Here is a 23374-nt window from a genome sequence, read left to right as displayed (position 1 = left end):
CTAACACCTGACTTGTGCGGCTACTCCCTCCCTGTTAGGATCCTCTGAAGAGGAAAATAAGTATCTCCCAATATTTGGGAACATCTACCTGATCTCCAGCCTCCTGCACCTCACCAAAAGGGCCCAGAGGACTAGATGAGAATCTGCTATGCTTAGTCCTACTACGGAGAGACATCATAGCAATAATCTTTTAAATGGTAGAAGAAAAATCTGTTTGTATGAAATACAGGGACAGAAGTGTTCTACCCTTGACGGCTTCATCTGACTAGCCGTATTTTTCTTTTTACCTCCCAGGGAGGAAGACAGACATTCTTTTGGAAGGGTTTTTAGTTTATTGTATACCATTAACCCCTTAGAACCCTTAGAGGGGTTCCTGGTCCCTTTGTCATTCATAGCTTACAGTACAAAGCAGAGGCAGTACCAGAAAAAGAATGTTACACTTGCTAGGCTATAGTACAGTACAATAACTGCTATTAATCCTAGCTATACAATACAATGTTGTCAATCAAAAAGGGAAATGCCTGTGTCACCAAACCTGACCAGCAACCACTCTGCTCTGTCCCTCCACCTCCAGACTTCAGCTTTTCCTGCATAGCTTAAAATACTTCCTCCACATGTGGCTGGTGCCTGACGCCGTTTAGCCACGCCCCACATGTGAAAACGGCAACCCCCTTCCCCTTTCAACTAGGGAAGTGTATGAGTGCTGCCAACATGGCGGCCGGCGGCAGGGGGGTCAAACGGCCGCGATTTGCCCCCAAAACAACCCCCCCCATTTTTCTTTTAGGAAAAAAGAGGCAGCTGGTTGGCATCCAAAGGAACAAAAACCGCCACTCTGGGGGCCCAGGAAGTGATCAGACACCCTTCCATACCTGAGGGCCTGAGCTGGCTTAGTAAAAGCTTCTGCTGTTTCCAGCGTCAGAATGGTGAGTGCTCAATACAGCCTCCAGTGGTGACACATAGACATGACATGACATGACACCATAAATACATGGAAGGAGAGATTCCTTGCAGAAAATCTCCCCTACCTTTCCGCTACAGGGTTTTATCAGAGATAAAAAAAAAAACAATCTTCACCCTTCACGGTAGGCTCTGAGACCTTGAAAGGAAACCTTCAGTAACAGGGGTACACTCAGGTAATCCCGCAATCCTGGACCTGCGAGAAGACCCTGCCAGTAAACTTTTATTGGCCTTACTACCAAAAAGTACTGGATCCCAGCACCCAGCTTAAAAGCATTCGCAAGCAAAACCTCGTGTCTTCGGATGACAAGGCTCATTTAGTCTATTACGGAGACATCAGAAAGGATGGCTGGCTCTCAAAGGATTACTGCCTGTGGAGCTCAGTACACACATCCTTACACGTGCCCAACACCTTAGACACTGGCGAAAAAACTGAGGACTCCCAGTAATGGGAGGGGTTATATGGGGGAAGTTCACGCCTTAAGGGGCATGCCAGTGTCCAGCACCTGATGGTCCGATATAACCCACATAGTTATTACTATGGCGCTGTGTCCCCTGATGTAAGAAAAGAAAATAACATGTTCAAAAGACTCGTTATGCCTCAAAGATTATATGTTGGGGTGTTTGCTTTACAAAATGGGGTCATTTTTTGGGCATTTCCCTTGTCCTGGTGCTCCAGGGCCTTCAAAAGTGTAAAAGGTAGTCAAGAAATCAAATGTGTAATTTATGTCCCTAGAACACCTGATGGTGCCCCCTATATGTTGGGCCTCTGTATGTGGCCAGGCTGTGTAAAAGTCTCACACATGTGGTATTGACATACTCAGGAGGAGTAGTAGAATGAATTATGGGGGGTAATTGGGGGGAAGCATGCAGTGTGTGAGAAATAACTTACGACAATTTTGTAGGGGGGGGGGAAGAGATCTTAATTTTGCAAAGAATTGTGGGAAAAAATTACAACTTACAAAAACTCACCATGCTTCTTACTAAATGCCTCGGAATGTCTACTTTCCAAAGATGGGGTATTGCCATAGTTTGTTAGTGTCCCAAGAAATTTGACAGACCGTCAGTACATCAGGTGTGTCTCAATTTTCTGGGATTTCACCATAGTGTGAGAGCGCTGAAAGCTGAAAATTGGTCTTTAACCACTTGCCCAGTGGGCAAGTGGTTAAAGGCTAAGTTCACCTTTAAAAAAAAAAAAATACACGTTTTGGAGTGGTGCTGTATAGTAACATGTAAAAATCAGTACAGCTAAAATGCTGCGTAAACAATCAGTAAAGCCTAGCTGTATATTTCCTAACATTTGCCTCTGTTGCCCCCACCCCAAAAGATGAAGCCTATACACATCGATAACGGGCTAAAACCGCACAAGGCTGTTTGGCTGTAATCACTCAGATCCCCATTCACACTAGTGTGTTTTACGTTACACTGGCATGCACAATAACAAACATTATTCTCTATGGTGCCTGTTCACATCAATGCAACACAGTAAAGTGGATTTTTTTTTTCGTTGGACACAAACTTGAATGAAGGCTTTGAATGCAAGGCAATTCATCGGTCCCCAACCACCAGAAATGATTTAATGTGGGATTACATGCAAACAGCTGCTAAGTCTTCTCATTGATTTGTACAGGTTTATAAGCCACAGCTAATCAGAAACCTTTGGCCACTCGGCTGCAGAAATATGCTGACCTGGGCTGTGTGCAGGCAGGAAGAGTCCTGTGAATGAGCCTTTTATTGAGAATTCTACATGCTGAAGTGAAGCTGCCTTCCCCTTAAGGTGGTGGAGAGGTTGTGGCATGACCAAAGGGTAATCGCTTAAAATACCTTAAAAAGCGTTTCATTTCACTGAATAAAAGCCTTTGATATCTTTGTACGGCATTACAGCTGCACTACCACAGATTACTATTCTATTATTCATTTCAGATAGAAATAAAACCACATCTCAACAATCCAAAACTTTGCAAACACGCTAAACCGTATACGCAAGCTTTGAAACCCTTTAACCTATTAAAAAGAAAATCACAGGCAGGTATAACCCTGCATTGATAGAAGAGAGCAGCAAAGGTTGTGCCGCTTAGAACGCTGGATTGGCATAATAGACTATTGCACGTGTGTAAAAATGCTCTGGCAGGCTTCAGTAATTAGACTATTATTCTTGTTTAACTTGTTTAAAAGGACACAAGAGGTGAAGGAGATAGGAGAATGAGTCCCAGCATGACACCAAGACTGGATGACAAAAGAGAGTTTCCAGGTTCCATAAAACAGGAGAAACGCAAGAAAACTATGAGGAGGAAAGACCCAGAAAGACCGTGGAGGAAAAAAAAAATTGACAGTAGAAGTTGGTAAAATTACTGCTGAAAACAGTCTGAAAAAAACTGACTAATGAAATGTTGAAATGTTAGCATTGGCTCTACTTGACCTCACTGTATGCAACAAAATCTAGCAGATCACCGCCTGGAATGGCGGCCCTTCTAGTCCACTGGATTGGACTTTCTCTAAGTAATATGAAGCCTCTAGAAAAAGCTACTTTTGACAGGTGCTTGAAGGGAGACTAGAATAGGAATATGCTTTATACAGAGGGGAATTGAGAGGTTCCAATGGCTATTGTGGAAATATCAAAATCCCAGTTTAGCACCAGCTATTGAGTGGTGAACATGTCTAGCAGTGCATATGAAAATGAAGAGCTTGGCCAGCAGGACTCAGGGGAACACCGGAGAAAGGGAAAGCATAGCTGGAGAACAGAAAAACCCTAGAGATTGAGCAGTATAAGTGGATTGCACAGATAAGTTCTGAATCAAAAACAGTGTCAAGGTTATGCTCAGCAGAAGAAAAACTTCAGCTTTTATTTTATGTAGACTCGATCTGCACACTGCAATGGTCATACTAGGCCAACCTAAATAGAAGTAACAAACCAGCTGCTGCTTCTCACATTTTGGTAGCAGAATCATGCAAAAACCTTGGAATAGTGATCTCTAATGCCGCGTACACACGAGCGGACTTTTCAACATCCAAAGTCCGACGGACTGATTCCGTCAGACTATTCGATCGTGTGTGGGCTGCAACGGACTTTTGATTCGCAAAAGTCTGACGGACTTTAGAAATGGAACATGCTTCAAATTTTTCCGACGGAACTCCGCCGTACCCGGTCCTCCCCGAAAAATCCGCTCGTGTGTATGCTATTCCGACGGACTAAAAACGACGCTAGGGCAGCTATTGGCTACTGGCTATGAACTTCCTTATTCGAGTCCAGTCGTACGTCATCACGTTCGAATCCGTCGGAGTTTAGTGTGATTGTGTGTGGCCAAGTCCGCTCAGTCGAAAAGTCCGTCAGAACTCTGTCGGAACTCCGGCAGAACTCCTTCGGAAGTCTGTCGGACATAAGTCCTCTCGTGTGTACGGAGCTTAACAATCTCTAAATTATCGAAAGCTTAACCTCTCCCCCATTCTGGACAAAGTTAAAACCCAGTGCTCTAGCTGGTGCAGACTACAACCGACTGTCATAGGTAGAACCAATTTTTATTTCAAATGGTCTGGGCTCTCCTATTATTATACTGTATATCCTACACAACTCACCAGTTTGAATTGCGTAAAAGATGGTATACAATAGATGCTCTAATAGATTCTTGGGAAAAACAATGTCCTCTTAAAAAAAACTCTACCCTGCAACTACCTAAAGGATTGATTAGCGGTGCAAAGACCTACTTTATGGCATCACATAACATGGCAGAATGGGATAGGGCTGACCTGGGGGATCCAACTGAAGGGCTCCTATCTTTCTCTAGATATCCCCTCCTTTCCCAACTGGAGGCCAGTACCCTGACAACCTGCCTGCATTGCCCTACTCTATTGTTACTAGTTAGAGTATAGAACGCAATAAAGAGTTTACTGCAGTGTGAGCAATATACTTCAGTATGAAATAATCTATATTATTATGATTAACCTAATAAACGGCAAGGGTTAGAGCTCTGGCATACAATACAAGAAAAATGTGCTATATTCACCAGTATATGAATAAATATAAGCACAACTTTTCAGACATTAGCCCTGCGTTCACATCTATAAATTTTTTAGTGAATTTTGCAGTTTGAAGAAAAAGTACTAGTCATTTAACGTGGTTTCCTATGGTACACGTTCACATCTATGCATTTTGCAGCCGGTGTGTTTTTGGAAAGGGTTGGGGACTTTTTTCCGCATTTTGCGTGTAGACTTCAATGGAGTCACACCAGAAATGCAAGTGCTGCATTTGTGATGTGAATTTTGATGCATTTTTTTCCCCCCTTTTTAAAACAATTTATATAGCTGGTTGTCAAGGAGTGGGCCAGGAAGCCGACCGCTGCATCCTCCTTAACAAGTCCCAGGGTTCTCCGCTGACAGCTGAATGTAAAAAGAAAAAAAAAAAAAAGGCGTGCCAAGACTTAACTGTAACAATTAATGTCAATTTTGCCTGACAAAATTGGGCTCCACATTATTAGTTCATTTGTGGAAAGAAAGCATGGATAATCAGAAAAGCACAATGCCATCATCTGTCTTTATAATGGCTGCAACAGTTGGACGGATCTGAGAATTTTGGTGGGGCTATAGCAACATTGGAGTACTTATGAAACAGTTGCCGGCATGCGATTCAACGTGTCATCAGCCACAAAAAACTTGCAGTTCTCTTTATAGTGAAGATAATTTTCAAAGCAAAAAAGAAAAGTAAACCAGTAATTCTGACAATAATTGTGAAGAGAGCATTGTTATATTCTCCGTATATTGCTATGGAAGGACCAGGACAGGGCATGTGACACTGCAATGGAGACTATAACTTGGCCCACATGACGTTTCTGAAAAAAACAAGTTATAGCTGCAGATTGGGCTCTTTAGACCTGGAGCCTCACAATTAGGCAGGAGATAAATCTCTGCCTCAGGCTAACCTTAAGGCCGGGTTCACACCGCTGCGATGCGGGAACGCCGCGAATCCGCGGCGTTTTCCCGCATCGCACACCTCCTGCCGGCAGTTCACACTGCCCTATGCGGACGGCTGGGAGTGTCAATGTTATGTTAATGACACCCCCAGATCCGTCCGCATATCGCAGTGCGATCTGCCGACTCGCACAGGAATCGGATCGCATGGTGTGAACCCCCATGCGATCCGATTCTGTTGCGGACCAAAAAAAGGGGCCCGTGCGAGTTTGCTGAGGGAGCGCTGCGAATTCAGCCATACTATCTGTATGGCTGAACTCGCATCGCTACGGAGATCGGATGTGATTTGCGGTGCGAATCACATCCGGATCTCCCCCCGCAGCAGTGTGAACCCAGCCTTAAAGGCAAAAAAATAATTTTCCCATGCAGCGGGGCTGTGCCTGCACTGCATGGGTTGACTGCTAATTTTTGTCTAGGGGATTGCAGAGCGGAGATATACTTACCTAATCCGCTAATCCTCCGAGTGCAAGATCGGTCCCCGCAGCTCCTGTTCCCTGGCATGTTAGCAGTGTTGTGAATGGACTGTTCCTAACATCACGCCTATAGACCGGCTCCTGGATGTGAGGATGGAGGAAACCGTCCACCACTGGACAGGGGGAAGAATGGTTTTCCAGAGGATGGAAGGATCGGGTAAGTTTAGCTTTTCCTTACACCCCTGGACAAAGCTAGCACTTAACTCATGCAGTAGGGGCACAGCCCCACTGCATGGGAAAATAAACATTTTGCCTGGAGTTCTTCTTTAACTGAGTCATTTTGAATAAAGCAGTCTTTTCACTCCTCCAGTGAAATGGTTATAGCTGGCAGTGTGCAGAAAACTGTTTAAAGACTCACCTGAGGATCTTCATCTTTCTTCCGAGGAGTTGTGTCAGTGTCAGAGACATCATCTGAGGATTCAAGCTTTCTCTTCTGCTTCCGGCCCAAAGTAATTATCAGCTTCCTGTGAGAATGATAAAAATTCAGACATTAAATTCAAAACTTTGACCATTTCACTCATACTTCAGAACCCTTTCAGATTTTCTCAGCAAGTAAGACCCCCGAATAACCTTTCCATTCATGCAAAAAAAAAAAAAAAAAAAACTGTCAACTAGTCTACCAGGTAAATTCTGATAGCTAAAGTAGATCACTGATGAGCTACAAAATTTTGGCAAGGTAATATTCGAGGATTTCGTACACACACAAAATTAGCACTCACTACCAACAAACCTATTCCCAGAATGGGGACAAGTCCATTGGGCGAAATGAGTCAGAGGCCAGAAGTGATGTGGCATGGTGTGACTACAGACTGATTAGTAGGCTGGCGACACTCTTTCACATTTGATCATGACACTTGTGCATGCATGTTAATGTGAGTGGCATGACACTTTTTTGCACAGTTTATAATTTAAAGCAGTATTACACTTTTCACTTCTTGGAGGTTTCATGCACCATTTTGGATGCAAGAGCGAGGAGTTCTCATCAGAGAACCAGAGAATGACGGGATGCACCAATATTTGCACAGTGGAATCGGTAGTAGGCTTAAAGGGATACACACACAAAATGAACTTTTGTGAGTAGCGTGGATTGCGATTTGTGGTGTTTAAGCTGTGACCGGATTCACTTTTGGCGGGGGGCCCGTGAAACCCATGTTTGCAGTATCGCACTGTATGCAATACAATATAATATTGCATGTGATTATACTTCCTTTTTTTGATAATATCTATCTGGAGGAAGAAGCCTTATGGAAAGGATATAGAGACACAAAGAACAACTGCATTGGAGTGTTATGGAAGGCTTTGTTTGAGAAATAAGATATATATAAGAACACATCTTGTGATCCAGTGGAATTATTTTCATGATTTTGATGTAAGCATAATATAAAACACATTGTCTAAAACACACCAATTGGATTAGACATACTACACTATACAGTATTTCCTTTTTTTCCCCCTTCTTGTCTTGAGTGATACACTACAAGAGATTCACAACCAGAGAGGACACTGTTGAAGCTTTTTGGTCTACATTGGACTTTAAAAAAAAAGGGGGGGGGGGGGGGTTGAGAACTTTTTGGAAAGATATCTATATGAACTGGAACTTTTAGGATGATTGTTGGTAGTGTGCCGATTTTGTGTGTTATTTTGCTGCTAAAATATTGGGGAAGACATTGAGTTAGCCCCTAGTGTGCTAAGGTGTACAATAACATTCAAGGATTTTTTTTTTCTAGCCAAATTATAAAATAGAAGATAGTATTTTTTCTTCTTTTGTCTGAAATTGCTTTGACTGCATTCTATGAGATGGAATCACTGTGCAAGTATTCCGACAGTGGCAGGTACTTTGGCTACTTGAAAATGATAGTCGACAATGCAGATTTCTTCATCCTCACTGTGTAGCATGATTGGAAGAACGATTTTCGCATGTCCAGTTAAGTGTGCGTGGCTAGCTTAAATGATGCCATATGTAACCGAGCATCAAACACTATAATATACATGCATACAATCACTACCTCTCTCTCTGTACATCTAGTCCTAGGACACTGCTTTTCATTCTACACACAGTTTTTTGCAGAGGAACTAAAATGTGTATTTTCTTCTAATATTAAATAATAACTTCCATTTGCTCACCAAGCACTACAAATACATTTTAAGATCCGATCCAAAACTACTAGCAAGAAAACGCAACAAATATCAATGGACAACAGAGGTTCTTAGAAATGGCACAGTGACACTTGGGGCCACAACATAAGAAAGGCCAGGTTGGGGAAGGATCTGACCGCACAGCCTGTGGCGAGTCTCTAAAAGGTGGTTTATACTACTACAGCATAGCCTGACACTCTAGCTAAGGCCTTTCTAATGACTGTCAGCCTTCTTAATGACTGTCACAACTCATCTCTTTCCCGCTAACAATGCCCCACAGTGCAGTATCAAGCTGGGACAGCAAAGGTTAACACAAATGCTATAAAATAGCTTGTGATCTGTGGGAAAAGCCAGGAGACTAAGAGGATAATCACAGGCTGCCCATGCAGGGAACCCGGGGAAATCACCCAGCGAAGTCTGTCTATAAAACACAAACCTCACACAATGCAGACTTTATAATTACTAGCTAGACTGTAAATCGGAAGAGGCTGCCCAAACACAAATGGCTTTGCAGCGGCTGCTTGTTTCTAATGAGAGCGGAGAGGCTGGCTTTATTGTATAGTATAGGCAATTAGTTTACATTAATGCAGTGACTCTGACACTGCGGGCACCTGAACCATTCACTCCCCCCTCTTGGTAGGTATTATCAATCTTCCAACTGCAGTGCTGAATATAGAAAAGAACCGCATCTGACGTAAAAACAGCATTTTTACTGCAAGAGGCATATTCTGCTCCTACATTTATTGTGACCAAGGTTTACAAGGCCCAATTCTTGTTTACTCGGTTTATTCTTGGAAGACTTTGATCTTCCCATAAAAATCGTGGCTCAGTTCCTAAAACACTATTGATGTTTAAAGCAGAACTAAAGTTAGAAAAAAGAAGAAGGATTTTTTGGTAGAAAGGGACACATACCTCTTCTGCCAAAAAACAACTATTTTATAAACAATTTTTTGTGTGTGTATACTGCCTGTGACATATGTATGCACGGCATGGTGTACACACAGGGGTTGATATAGGCTGTTCACTTTGCAATGAAATGTTGCATAGATGATTAAAATTTTCTTAGATGCAACCATTATTGCACAATAGGTTTTCACATTTTGGAGTACATCTTTGTACAGAATAGTCAATAGCTCACTTTTATATGGGAAAAAAGTGAAAACAGACCTTTCTCCATGTTTCTACCACATGCATATATTGTTAAAAGGAGGACATGCAGATGTCTCACCAACTATGGTTCTCTACCACCCTCACAATGGATTATTCAAGTATGACATGTGTACCATTTACTTATGGTGTGCTTTCTAAATAGTTTAGTTACTTACACTTAACATAAGTCAAAGGCAAAAAGGTAAGGCCCTACCAAGAAAAATCTCAAAACCCGAAATCCGAGGGTAGGATCTGCAACTCACTCACCTCTTGGAATCAATCTGTTTAAAAATAGAACTTGCACTTAAAAAAGCAAGGTCTGATTATTCACAGGGGGCTCCTCCCAATCCTAATTTCTTGCACAGGTATGTCAAAGCAACACTTGTGGGGGTTAGGTGACGACACAATTCTTCTGGTGAAAGCCTGGGGAATTCAAAGTAGTTGACATTACTACACTGTAAGATATGGGGTATTCGGCATTACCCAGGATCTCATCAGAAGGATGGGGATGTCACCTGCTAGAGTACAGAAGCTGGAGGAAAAAGTTAATGTACTAGTGTATGCATAGCCAAAAACATTTTCTAGGACTTGATGGGTTGGAAACGGATTAGGACGCCAGTTGGGTTTTTGGGCTCTGTGTGAGAGATTACTACCCTACTGACGATGGCTTTACCAGACAGGAAGTGAGAGAAAATCTGCAATTGGAATAAAAACAAATAAAAAATCTATTTCTTTTTGCCTGTCATTGCTAGCTGTCACTCTACAACCTCCCTAAATGTAGAACTGTGGACATTTCAATGTGTTTTAGCAAGTAAAGTGTCTTACCTCTTCCCAATTTTGCACCACTATCTCCTCATCTCTCCCATTTAATAAATAGAGAGTCTGGCACTGCAGCCCACTATTCAGGGGAAAGGGAAAAGTGGAAACTGTCAGCTTGTGCTGTGAATGATTGCAGCTGGAGAAAAGGGCTTTCATTCACAAAAATACAAGCCGACAACAGCACAAGCCAGATACTACACTTGTCTGAGACAGTCTAGGGCAGTACCTGGAGTGTGCTGTCCTGTGTTTGTGTGAATAAAAACTCTTTTCTCCCACTGCAATCATAGACAGCACAAGCTGACCATTTCTCTTCATTCCCCTGAATAGCAAGCCCTAGCAAGGGGTAGTGTAAACTAAAGAGGGGAGGTTAGCAGACAGCACAGCTGACATATGTTGCACCCGGAAGTGCAGGAGAAAGGGTGAGGAGGGTGGGGTCTGTGCAGGATCTGTGTACACTGCCTGTCATGTCCCCTTTCCTCCTCAGCTGTCACTCAGAAACCAGTTTCTATTGATCGGTGCTACTGGATATTTCAGTGGGTGGATTGTGAAAGCTATCAGACAACACAGTTCAGCAACCCTTGCATGGATTTAGATGGGAGCAAGTGCTATGTTCACAGGATCCCATTGGAGGGGGTAACCAGCTTTATTTTCTCCTAGGGCTAGCTCTTTTTAACCCTTGAAATGCCTGGGAGGGGATCAATGCAAAGGTGTTTTTTTTTTTCCATTTTCCTGGAGTTGGGCTTTAATAAAAACACAAAAATTCTTAACAGGATTGTTTGCTTTAAGCAGAACCAACTTCAGTCTAACCACAAAATATAAATCTTAAATACATTTGTATGAACTGTTCCAGGGCTCCATTAAGCTATTCCTTCAATAAACACTGCCCTTCTTCACAGCATGGATGGAAACAACATCATGTCCTATTCTAAGGAGAAACCTTATTGCTGGCTCAATGGACAATACATGTGGATTCACTCTCAAATGAGTGCAGCAGGTGGCAAAGGAAGTTCTAAATACGGAGTACTCTGCCAATGCAATGGGTAGAAGTCTGTTGAACACAACTACTAATCCTTTTGTGGGTAAAACATGTCCCTATAGGTACGTTGCCTGTGTATTTAACTTTTTTTTTATAATTCTTACACATAACAGCTACCGTGTCATGTTTTTCTTCTTCTTAATTATAAATATGACACCCACCCTCAAACTGCCTCACTATGTGGAACACAAAAATATCCACGAATACGACATGACACCTAGTCATTTTTGGTTGGATAGCAATCTCTTGTTTGTGTATGTCTTCTGAGCTGGTTAGCCTCCAGCTGTTGAGGAAGAAGGGAGAAAGGTTGGGGGTTAGCCGACTTTTCCCCATTATTATTGCTTCATCTAAAAAGCTATCATTGCCTTTCCCCTTCCCATTCTGCATCTGGATACTTAGTTTGCCTGGAAGCCTGAAGCTCATCTTTAAAGAATATAACACTTTCTTGCAATCTCAAATTCAGCCCTGGTTCCCACCACTGCGACTTGTCTTGCAACTCAACCGATCAAAGTTGCATGACAAGTTGCACCCCATTTACGGCAATGGAACTGTTCAAATTGCTGCAACTCAAGTCACAGTGACTTTAAAAAAGGTTCCTGTATTATTTCTTTGCGATTTCAGTGCAGTGACATTACTAAATTACGTTGTACAAATGCCAGCAAGCCGCACATGAAAGCGCATTCATAGTCGACTTGAAGTTGTGCTGAAGTAGCACAACATCAAAGCCGCACTTGTGTGAATCAGTGCGAAGTGCAATAAGCTGCGTTTTATTCATAATCACAAAGCTTACAGTCCATTGAAAAGGTACAACGTGTGAAAGAAAGCAGCTCATCCACCACACATTGAATTATGCACTTCAGGTGGGTTCCCCAAAAGGCAGCCCATTGTGGTTTAAGTGTTTGTAAACCCTTACACACCACTTTTACCTTATAATAAGGCTTACCTGTAGGTACTGGATATAGCTCCTAAACCTGCACAGTTTAGGAGATATTTACCATATACGTTTACGTTGACGTGATCGTCACTTGAGCACTAAAGAAAGGGCACGATCATGCTGTTTCTATAGGGCCTGTGCCGTGACCCTCATGCAACTCCGGACAGTCACAGAGCCGGAGTCTAGGGCCCCGGAAGGAAGAGGGGTGAAGATGGACGCGGCCACCAGTGGGGACATTGCTGCCTTCGTTTGCAGGTAAGTGCAACATAATGGGCTAGTATGCGATGCATACTAGCCCATTATGCTTCTACTTTGCAGGGGAATATAGAGGAAGTAAAACCCATCAGGGTTTACTTCCTCTTTTAGACTTATTGTATGCAAGTGTTGTAAGTGGAGTATAGTGGGAAATCAGTAACAATTGTTTAACCATGCAGGCTCCTTTTCAATCCAAGTTTACTTTAGAAATAACATTTGCATTAATTTAATTTTATGTATTACATATACTGTACAGTAAATAAAAAAGCTTTTGGATCTTTAAGGGCTTAAGGGTCCTTTCACACGGGGGGGGGGGGGGGGGAACAGTGCTGATCCGCCCCGTGGATATCCGCTTGGTCAGCGGGGATCGCCTGAGCGATCTCCGCTGAGCAGGAAGATGACAGGTCCGTCTCTGCACACTGCGCAGGGACGGACCTGTCACAGCGCTGCTCTCCCCTAAGGGACCACAGTGTCCGTCGTAACCCGATCTGATGACGGATGGAAAAATAGCTTTTTCCTCCGTCACACTTTTTTGGATCGGAGCGGGTCGGATATCAGCGGACATGTCACCACTGACATCCGGCGCGCCATAGACCTCTATGGAGCATCCGTTCAGGTCCGCCTGAAAACCTGACAGGCGGACCTGAACAGATCCTCCGTGTCAAAGCGGCCTTACTCACAGATGTAATGCTTTACAATTAAATGTTACAACGTTTTAATGTGATAAACAATACAACACTAATGCCACAACAGTTATTAAACAAAGTGACTCCTACCCAATCTTCTTCTTTTCTTTCAGTTTGGAGGTCAGCCCAGCTTTGGTTTTCTTGCTGTCTTTTTCCTTAGGTTTTGACTTTGCTTTCCGCCCACGTTTTCCTCCTTCCCCTCTGAAGAGGAGACGCTGGGGAAGTTGTCAGGGCTCATGACCCGGGGAATGTTCCTCTCACCCCTCTCCTTGGCTTTGGCAATTGCTTCAGATATAATACGATTAGCCTTCTCCTGCTTGCTTTCCGAGTCCACCTTTTTTTTAGGGCGCCTCTCAGACACCGATCTCACCTTGGAATTTGGCAGTTTGTGGTAGGTCCGAGAACCATCAAGCTTTTTAGAGGAGGGAGGCTGAAGAAGAAAAAAAAATGTTTTAAATATTTGCAATTGATCTTATGTGGCCAGCCAAAATACAGTCAGATCTCTTTTGAAAACAATAGAAGATCACCTACAGTTTCACAAAATTGCCCATCATTCACAACCAGACAGCTTACATTTTCAGTTAGTCCAGCCAAAACCTTTTTTTTAGGTTTTAGTGTGGGGAAGCATCCTCCTGAAGGTTTTTACTACTTTCTGAACCTATAAACACTGACAAGAGGGTGTACAATTTATGAGGATACTATACAATCCAAGAAACAAAAAATAGCCAGCGCTGTTAAAGACATCAAATCTTTAAAGGAGTTGTAAAGTCTCAATGTTTTTCACCTCAATGCATTAAGGAGAAAACCCTTTTGTGGTGCAGCTGCCCACCAAAGCCCCCCCCTGAACCCGATATTTCCAGTGACGAGAACAAGCCCAGCCGCTGTCTTGGGTCCTCATTGGAAAGATTGATGGCAGAGGGGATCATTGGCTCCCACTTATGTCAATCAAATCCAATGACATTGGAGCCAGGGGGGAGGGCATGGTTGGCAAGGCTGAATCCTGCTGTCTTTCTACCCAAACAAACAAGTGCCCCCATGAAATTTGGCTCTCTGTGGGGGGCACTCGATGCGGAGGAGGAGCCAGGAGTGCCACGAGGGGCCCCCAGAAAAAGGAGCGGCCTGCTTTTTGGAAAATTCTTGACAGAGTAGGCAAGTATGACATGTCATTTATTTAAAAAAAAAAAAAAAAAAATCAAATAAATAAAGAAACCTTTACAATCACTTTAATCAATGGTGTTGGTGTTTTTTTGTGTTCTAAATGTACTGTTATTGCAACTAAGACCTCAGCAATTATGTGAAGTTTTTACCACTTGATGTGTTGGACATTTTTGTCTCTTGGTCTTTTACTTCTATCCATGGCTTTATGTTAAAAAGAGTAGCTGGTTATCCCACTAAACAATCCCAATAAAAAACGTAAAGAGTTTATGTTGGTCACACAATTTAAAGAACAATCCTAGTAAAGGCCTACGTTACCAACATACTGTATTTGCATATTGGCTGCTGTAAACACAGACCCTGAATAAAATGTGTGCGCTCTCGCAATCCCAAGGCATCCACATTGGGCAAGTGCAGGAAATTGTATCTGTCTGTAGAAGTGCCAGTTCCTACATGTGAACCTTAATATCTACTTATTTTTACTACACTGTATTATTTTTCAAAAAATTATTTTCCAGCGGTTGTATATAGGATGGCAGTCATTAGCAAGTAAGCAGGTCTTATTTTAGTCTAAATTACTTTATACTGGATTTGACGCCACAAATCTTACTATAAATTTGATGTCGCTGGGAATGTAGACCTCTTCCAAAAAGTAACTGTGGGTAAATTCTAGCTGTGTACAGAATGATTAGGGAATAAATCTGTATCGCTGCATATTTTTGAACTGGCATAATCAGTAATTCATTATCAAGTACCGAGAAAAAAGTATTAAACACATGAAGAAAGGGAGCTGCAAAAAAGGCATGGTAAGTCAAGACACCAGCTGAAATCTATCAGTAATTAGAAAGCATTCCTGCCCCTTGTCCGTGCAAATATTAGCTGGTTCAGTCTCAACTGATGGCCCATAAAAAGGGGTCACACAAGAAACATCTCATGATGGGTTCTAAACTTCTGAATTTTCCAGTGAGTACTGGAAGTGGAAAGAACATAATTTTACCATAAACCGGCCATGACCAGGTGCTCCTCGCAAGATTTCCGACAGAGGACGGAAAAGAATTATCAGAATAGTTGAGCTGTCCAAGAGACAAGGACCACTTGTGCAGAGCTTCACAAAGACCTGGAATTAGCAGTACAATTGTTTCAAAGAAAACGATAAGTAATGCACTCAACCACCATGGCCTGTATGCAAGCTCACCATGAAAGACTCCATTGCTGAAGAGAAACCATGTTGAAGCTTGTTTAAAGTTTGCTGCACAACCTTTAAACTAGCCTGTGAAATACTGGGAGAATATAGTCTGGTCAGATGAGACCAAAATTGAACTCTTTGGATGCCATAAAACACACCATGTTTGAAGGTCAAATGACACTTCATATCACCTCAAAAACACCATACCAATAGTGAAGTTTGGAGGTGGGACCATCATGGTCTGGGGCTTTTTTTCAGCATATGGTACTGGCCAACTTCATATCGTTGAAGGAAGGATGAATGGAAAAATGTGCCAAGACTTTCTTGATAAAAATCTGCTGCCATCTACCAGGATGATATAAAGATGAAACAGGGGTGGACAATGATTGCAAACACAAAGCCAAGGAAACTCTCAAATGATTTCAGAGAAAGTAAACAAAGCTGCTTGAATGGCCCAGCCATTCACATTATTTGAATTAAATAGAAAATCTATGGAAAGAACTAAAAAGTCAGAGTTCATAGCAGAAGAGGCCTACGGAACCTTCGAGATTTGAAGAATGTTTGTGCGGAAGAATGGGCCAAAAAAATCACACCTGAGCAATGCATTGTCTTGGAGCTATCATTACCAACAAAAGATTTTGTAAGTAGTATTCCCCTTCACTTGCACTGTGCCTTATGAATGGTCCCGTAGTTTTCTGGGACCTGTGATGTGTTCCAGAAGACTGCAGGGGAAGGAGGGGGGGGCAAACTTCCAACTCAGATCGCAGCAGCAATCTGAGCCAGAAGTGGGTATGGGTACCTGTCAAAATCAGGTATCCTTCCCCCCCAAAAAGTGACAAATGTAGCAATGGGGGGGGGGGGGGGGGGGGTGGTGGTGGGTGAAAACAAGCAGAGCTTCCCCTTTTGGGTGGAGGTCAGCTTTAAAGCGGGAGTCCGCCGTTTTTTTTTTTTTTAAAAGCCAGCATTTTAAAATAATGCCACTTACCCGCCCAGCGCGCCCGCGATGTCGGCACCCGAAGCTGATCTCTCGATCGTCTCTCGGGTGCTGCCGCCGCCATCTTGGGTATGGGAATCAGGAAGTGGAGCCTTGCGGCTTCATTTCCCGGTTCCCTACTGTGCATGCGCGAGTCGCGCTGCGCAATAAGGATGGACCCGCTGTCTCTGGGATCCGTGTGTTTCCCAGCAGACAGTGGGGGACCTTCGGAAAGGGGCGTAGATTCTGCGGAAAGGGGCGTACCTTCTGCCGATATCTATGCCAGAAGTGGGTGCAGATACCTGTACTGTATAGATACCTGCACCCCCCTCCCCCTGAAAGGTGCCAATTGTGGCGCCGGAGGGGGGGGGAGGGTTCCAATGAGCGGAAGCTCCACTTTAGGGTGGACCTCCGCTTTAACACTGTCACAAGCCACCAATAGGGAGGGTAGTTTGCACTAGCCTTAAAAACTGCCTTCCATCCCCTTACTCCTTACACTTATTCTGACTAACCAATTTGGTCAAACCTATATGGTCAAGATATTTCACCTGTGTGATCCAGCAGCATATGCATGGGAGCGGAGGGAGAACCAACAACAGTTGTGACAGAGGAACCTATGGGTGACATCACCACTCCAGTCTTTTAACAGCCATCACCATGCACTTTCTCCCCTGCAGCCACTGTTGGCTGACACAGGTAAGGTCACATGACTGGAATGAAGCAGGCTGAAAATAGGTAAGCATATACAATTTTTGTTTTACATTGACATTTGTTTTATTATATTTTTATAAGTTTTCTTCATACCATCCTTTTTATTGGGGCCTTGCAAGTTCATTTAAAAAAAAAGAAAAAAAATTAAAAAAATAATAAAGGGCGTGATGAATTTTATGTTTTAAGAACGTTTGTTGCATGTGCTAATCATCAATAGGTATAAATCGATGTTCGTTTTTGATTGAAGTAACGAGAAAATTTGAAGGAGCCGCATAGAAAGTTTTGCTTGAATACATGAAATTCTAACAGCATATGTGGTTTTTATTTGTTCAATTTGCTCCAAAATCAAACATTAAAAGCAAACAAAATTATGAAGTCCTTTCGCACAATATTTGTCAGGCCGCACATACACATTTTCATTCAAAAATCATCTAGTGTATAACTAGCTTTATCTGGGAAACCTTTATTGCACCTTTGACAGGTGTCACTGAAAAAGGTTTCCCCAGGGCAAAGATTTTCCTTCCACTCCTCAAAGGACAGCTAAAAACAAAGCAAAAACACGAGAATACATTTCAAACCCTCCTCCATTCTTGAAAAAATTAATTAGGGGGTGGGGTTTCACTTTAAAATTGCTCAAACGGCAGAAAATCTCACCATTAAAAATGAGCTCAGGTGTGTTCGCATGCTCCACGTGCAGAGCCCGCCAGGAAGTCGGCGCAGCGCTAATCACAGGCAGTGAGACATTGCCCCGATGCGCGGCTGCAGAGATTGGGAAATGTCTCACTGCCTGTGATTAGCGCAGCGCTGCGCTGACTTCCTGGCGGGGCTCTGCACATGGAACATGCAAACACACCTGAGCTCATCCTTACTCACTATGTATGAATCTCATCTGCTATAAAAAAAAATCCTGCAATACTCTGCAGATCAGCCATGATGGCACAAATCTATATTAGAACTTATGTAGAATCCATACAATCTAAAGGAATAAAACTGGGTGAATCAGTCATAGAGAAAGATGTGGGTGTTCTGGTAGATCACAGAATTCATAACAGCATGCAATGAAAACATAAGGCTTCCAGCGCGAGCAAGACACATCTTATATTAAAAGAGACGGACTCCGGAGAGAGAGAGAGAGAGAGACGGACTCCGGAGAGAGAGAGAGAGAGAGAGACGGACTCCGGGAGAGAGAGAGAGAGAGAGAGAGAGAGAGACGGACTCCGGAGAGAGAGAGAGAGAGAGAGAGAGAGAGACGGACTCCGGGAGAGAGAGAGAGAGAGAGAGAGACGGACTCCGGAGAGAGAGAGAGAGAGAGAGAGACGGACTCCGGAGAGAGAGAGAGAGAGAGACGGACTCCGGAGAGAGAGAGAGAGAGAGAGAGAGAGACGGACTCCGGAGAGAGAGAGAGAGAGACGGACTCCGGAGAGAGAGAGACGGACTCCGGAGAGAGAGAGAGAGAGAGAGAGAGAGAGAGAGAGAGAGAGAGAGAGAGAGAGAGAGAGAGAGAGAGAGAGAGAGAGAGAGAGAGAGAGAGAGACGGACTCCGGAGAGAGAGAGAGAGAGACGGACTCCGGAGAGAGAGAGAGAGAGACGGACTCCGGAGAGAGAGAGAGAGAGACGGACTCCGGAGAGAGAGAGAGACGGACTCCGGAGAGAGAGAGAGACGGACTCCGGAGAGAGAGAGAGACGGACTCCGGAGAGAGAGAGAGAGAGAGAGACGGACTCCGGAGAGAGGAGAGAGACGGACTCCGGAGAGAGAGAGACGGACTCCGGAGAGAGAGAGAGAGAGAGAGAAGAGAGAGAGAGAGAGAGAGAGAGAGACGGACCCCGGAGAGAGAGAGAGAGAGAGACGGACTCCGGAGAGAGAGAGAGAGAGAGAGAGAGAGACGGACTCCGGAGAGAGAGAGAGAGAGAGAGAGAGACGGACTCCGGAGAGAGAGAGAGAGAGAGAGACGGACTCCGGAGAGAGAGAGAGAGAGAGAGAGAGAGACGGACTCCGGAGAGAGAGAGACTCCGGAGAGAGAGAGAGAGAGAGAGAGAGAGAGACGGACTCCGGAGAGAGAGAGAGAGAGAGAGAGAGAGAGAGAACGGACTCCGGAGAGAGAGAGAGAGAGAGAGAGAGACGGACTCCGGAGAGGAGGAGGGAGAGAGAGAGAGAGACGGACTCCGGAGAGAGAGAGAGAGAGAGAGACGGACTCCGGAGAGAGAGAGAGAGAGAGAGACTGACTCCGGAGAGAGAGAGAGAGAGAGAGAGAGAGACTGACTCCGGAGAGAGAGAGGGAGAGAGAGAGAGACGGACTCCGGAGAGAGAGAGGGAGAGAGAGAGAGAGACGGACTCCGGAGAGAGAGAGAGAGAGAGAGACGGACTCCGGAGAGAGAGAGAGAGAGAGAGAGAGACGGACTCCGGAGAGAGAGAGAGAGAGAGAGAGAGAGACGGACTCCGGAGAGAGAGAGAGAGAGACGGACTCCGGAGAGAGAGAGAGAGAGACGGGACTCCGGAGAGAGAGAGAGAGAGACGGACTCCGGAGAGAGAGAGAGAGACGGACTCGGAGAGAGAGAGAGACGGACTCCGGAGAGAGAGAGAGACGGACTCCGGAGAGAGAGAGAGACGGGACTCCGGAGAGAGAGAGAGACGGACTCCGGAGAGAGAGAGAGACAGGACTCTGGAGAGAGAGAGAGACGGACTCCGGAGAGAGAGAGAGAGAGAGACGGACTCCGGAGAGAGAGAGAGAGAGAGACGGACTCCGGAGAGAGAGAGAGACGGACTCCGGAGAGAGAGAGAGACGGACTCCGGAGAGAGAGACGGACTCCGGAGAGAGAGAGAGACGGACTCCGGAGAGAGAGACGGACTCCGGAGAGAGAGACGGACTCCGGAGAGAGAGACGGACTCCGGAGAGAGAGACGGACTCCGGAGAGAGAGACGGACTCCGGAGAGAGAGACGGACTCCGAAGAGAGACAGACATGATCTTGCCCCTGTACAAAGCATAAGAAAGACCTCATTTGAGAAAGGAAGTTTAAGTTACTGCACCAAGTCATAAAAAGGAGGATGGAGAACTGGAGAATGTGCAGAGAAAGGAATCTAAATTAATAAAGGGCACAGAGGAGCTTGGCTCCTATGAAAGAACAGAATTGAATTTATTCTCCCTTGAAAGGGCGATGAAGGGGATATGATCCCCTTGTACAAATAGTTCATATAATACACTTGGCACCATGTTGTTCACTTTAAGTCAGACCCATCACAAAAGACAAGGGATGGTGGTCTTTGTGCACCTGGAGAAAGAGTAAAGGCTGTGAACAAAGCTCACAGGCGCTACTTCTAGCTTCAAAATTCTAGATCTTTCTAAACAAAATGGCCTTAAGGGCCCATTCACACCATTTGCACTGGACTGCAGTCCCAACAAGAAGTCAATTTGCTTCGAGTTCCACGACTTCGGTTCACACTGCTGGCCGGAAAAAGAGGAGAACATGAATACATTTTTTCAGCACTGTGCTCTGTAGTAGAAGACTGCTGTGGTAAAAAAGATAAATGAAATGTGACATTTTAATAAAGTTAAATAAGGAAAAAAGTAAACATTGTGCCACATCATTTATTTATAGTGATAAATAATAAAAAACGATGTTGAATGTTGGTCTAAAGAATATCCGATTGCCAAAGGAATCAGAAGGGATTGTTCCTGGATAAAATTGGATCATGCTTTCTAAGGCCTGCTTCACACTAGTGCAATGCTATTTTGATGCGATTTCAGGTGCAATTATGGAAGGTGATTTGTTTGCGTCTTTGGCACGATTTTACACTTGCGCATTTTTTTTGTTTATTTTTTTTTAACATGAGTTTATGCCTCAAATGCTGCTGCTGTATACCGCTACTACTTCTTTTGAGGGCCCAAGAATTTGCCTGAGAGGTGAGTTGCAATTTCTGTGCATTTCCATTGAAGTCCATGGGGCCAAAATTGCACAGGAATCGCACCAAAGTAGTGCAGGAACTTTTTTCAAAATTGCTCAGTGCCGAGTCACATTGATGTGAGAGGACACCATTGAAATAAATGCGATTTCCATTGTCATGCGATTGTGTGCCAATCGCATTGTGAACCAGGCCTAAGGGCTTTTTTTCTTTCTTCTGGATCAAATGTGGTTTTAGGTTCTGAGAATGGAAGGTGGTTTTATTTTTATGTCACTAGGTTGTATCTGCCAAACCACAGAACCACTAACTACATATAAATATTCAAAGAAGCACATCCAACAGCTGAGCTGGGATCACCCCTTTACTTGCAGACATGACCAGAGTCTGAAAGGCCTGATTCACACCTATGCATTTTTAATGCATTTTGCAGATTTGCACTACAGTCCATTTACCATGGTTTCCTATGGAACACATTCTGTAGTGCAAATCTGTAAAATGCAAAAAGCACTAAAAATGCATAGGAGTGAATCAGGCCAAAGAGGCCTTTGCTGTCATTGGTACAGGCCCAGACTATGGCCAAACCAAGCACCTTTACATTCCAGATTTAACATACGAAGGACAATGGCCCTCATTACTAAAAGTACATTACCAACTGGCTCCCAGAACAATCAAGGACTTTTCTGTATTATTTTCTACTCTTCACTGAAATCATTAAAACCGGGCTCCAAAGAAAGGAAAAATACTCTCCATGTAAAAGGGTTGCCCCCATACAGCAATGATTACATGCACACTTAGATATAGGGGGCCACAAATAAGCTATTTTTCTTACCGGACCTTCCTCTTTCCCCTACTTCCCTCTGCTGCAGCCGCACGCTCCCCCCTTGGCACCTTCATGTCCAGTCCACTGCAAGGCTTTGGGCTTTACACTGGACTTGATGAAGGCAAGAGGACCTGCAACCACCAGATCATAAGGGAGAAGAGGCTGCAGGGACTGCTATTAAAGCCTGGAAGGAGCAGAAGATCAATTAAGTAAAATTGCTTTTATTGGTCCCCTAGACCTAAATGAGCCATTTAACTCTTGCAGCCACGCTGCTTTTCCTGGAGTTCAGCTTTAATGGGATAAATTGACTGCGTACAGTAGGGAAAAATAAGCAATGAGGTCTAATTCATAGCAAGGATTCTAACTGCTCTGTTTCAGATTGTGCTCTACACTTCCTTTACTAATCAAAGATGACCATGTTACAATCGTTTCCCGTTTATGGGTAGATAAAGGGTAACAGGAGACAGTACAGTGCTGGTCCTTGAAGGCATTAAACGTTATTATACTAATGCCGGACTGTTAACTAGAATCGGTAAGTCAGCAATCCTTACAGTCAGGCAGCAGGGGAGTTAACACCTCAGCCATTTTTAATTAGGCTCCTAAAGGTTCTGTAATTGTGCGTTTAAACACAGACATATTTAAAGCCGTCTCTGAGGGTTTTTGTCTTCCTTCGAAGAATTCTACCCATACAGTTACATTTTATTGTCACTTTCCTTCGCTTGGACAATCTCTTCAATCAGGAAGGAAGCCTTCCTCTACATCCCCATCTATCGTGCTACCTTGCAAAGGGAGGGAGGAAACAAATACCGGGATATGGCAAGGTTGTGACTATTAAAACCATTAATCCACCATTTTATTTACTTTCTGAAATAGGAAGAAAATCATTCTCTCCTTTCCACGGCAATTCTGCTACCATGTAGAAATCAAACCTATTAAAACCATTTATTCTCCACTTTAACTCAGTGGGCTGCTATGTACATATCCTTTCTACACTATGTGGGTTAGTGTTTGTTAAGTATACACATATGCGTTTATTACTGCTGTTTTTGTTTTATGCTTTATATACTTTTATGTTTTGTTGCTGTAGATGTAAAGTAAACATGTCCTAATTAAAGTTGAATTCTGGGATATACCCAAAACCTAACCAATCTTAAAAATGCTCCCTTACCCCTCCTAACAACTATGCTCACCAACCTAAGAAAGCTCTGTATACTTACCCGTTT

The 23374-nt window shown here is 43.7% G+C and overlaps 1 protein-coding gene across 1 annotated transcript in view; it reads right to left on the bottom strand.

Annotated features, from left to right (window-relative positions):
* Positions 1-23374, bottom strand: part of CHD9 (chromodomain helicase DNA binding protein 9) — a 318355-nt gene that overhangs the window by 130479 nt on the left and 164502 nt on the right. The window contains 3 exon segments of the mRNA XM_077458469.1: positions 6751-6856; positions 13498-13597; positions 13600-13837. Coding sequence (XP_077314595.1) covers positions 6751-6856; positions 13498-13597; positions 13600-13837 — 444 coding nt within the window.

This window comes from Lithobates pipiens, unplaced genomic scaffold (genome assembly GCF_037356315.1).
Source record: "Lithobates pipiens isolate NorthernLeopardFrog02 unplaced genomic scaffold, aLitPip1_a1.2 Scaffold_10, whole genome shotgun sequence".
NCBI lineage: Eukaryota > Metazoa > Chordata > Amphibia > Anura > Ranidae > Lithobates > Lithobates pipiens.
Note: the sequence above shows the minus strand (reverse complement) of the source record. Positions and strands in the feature narration are given on the sequence as shown.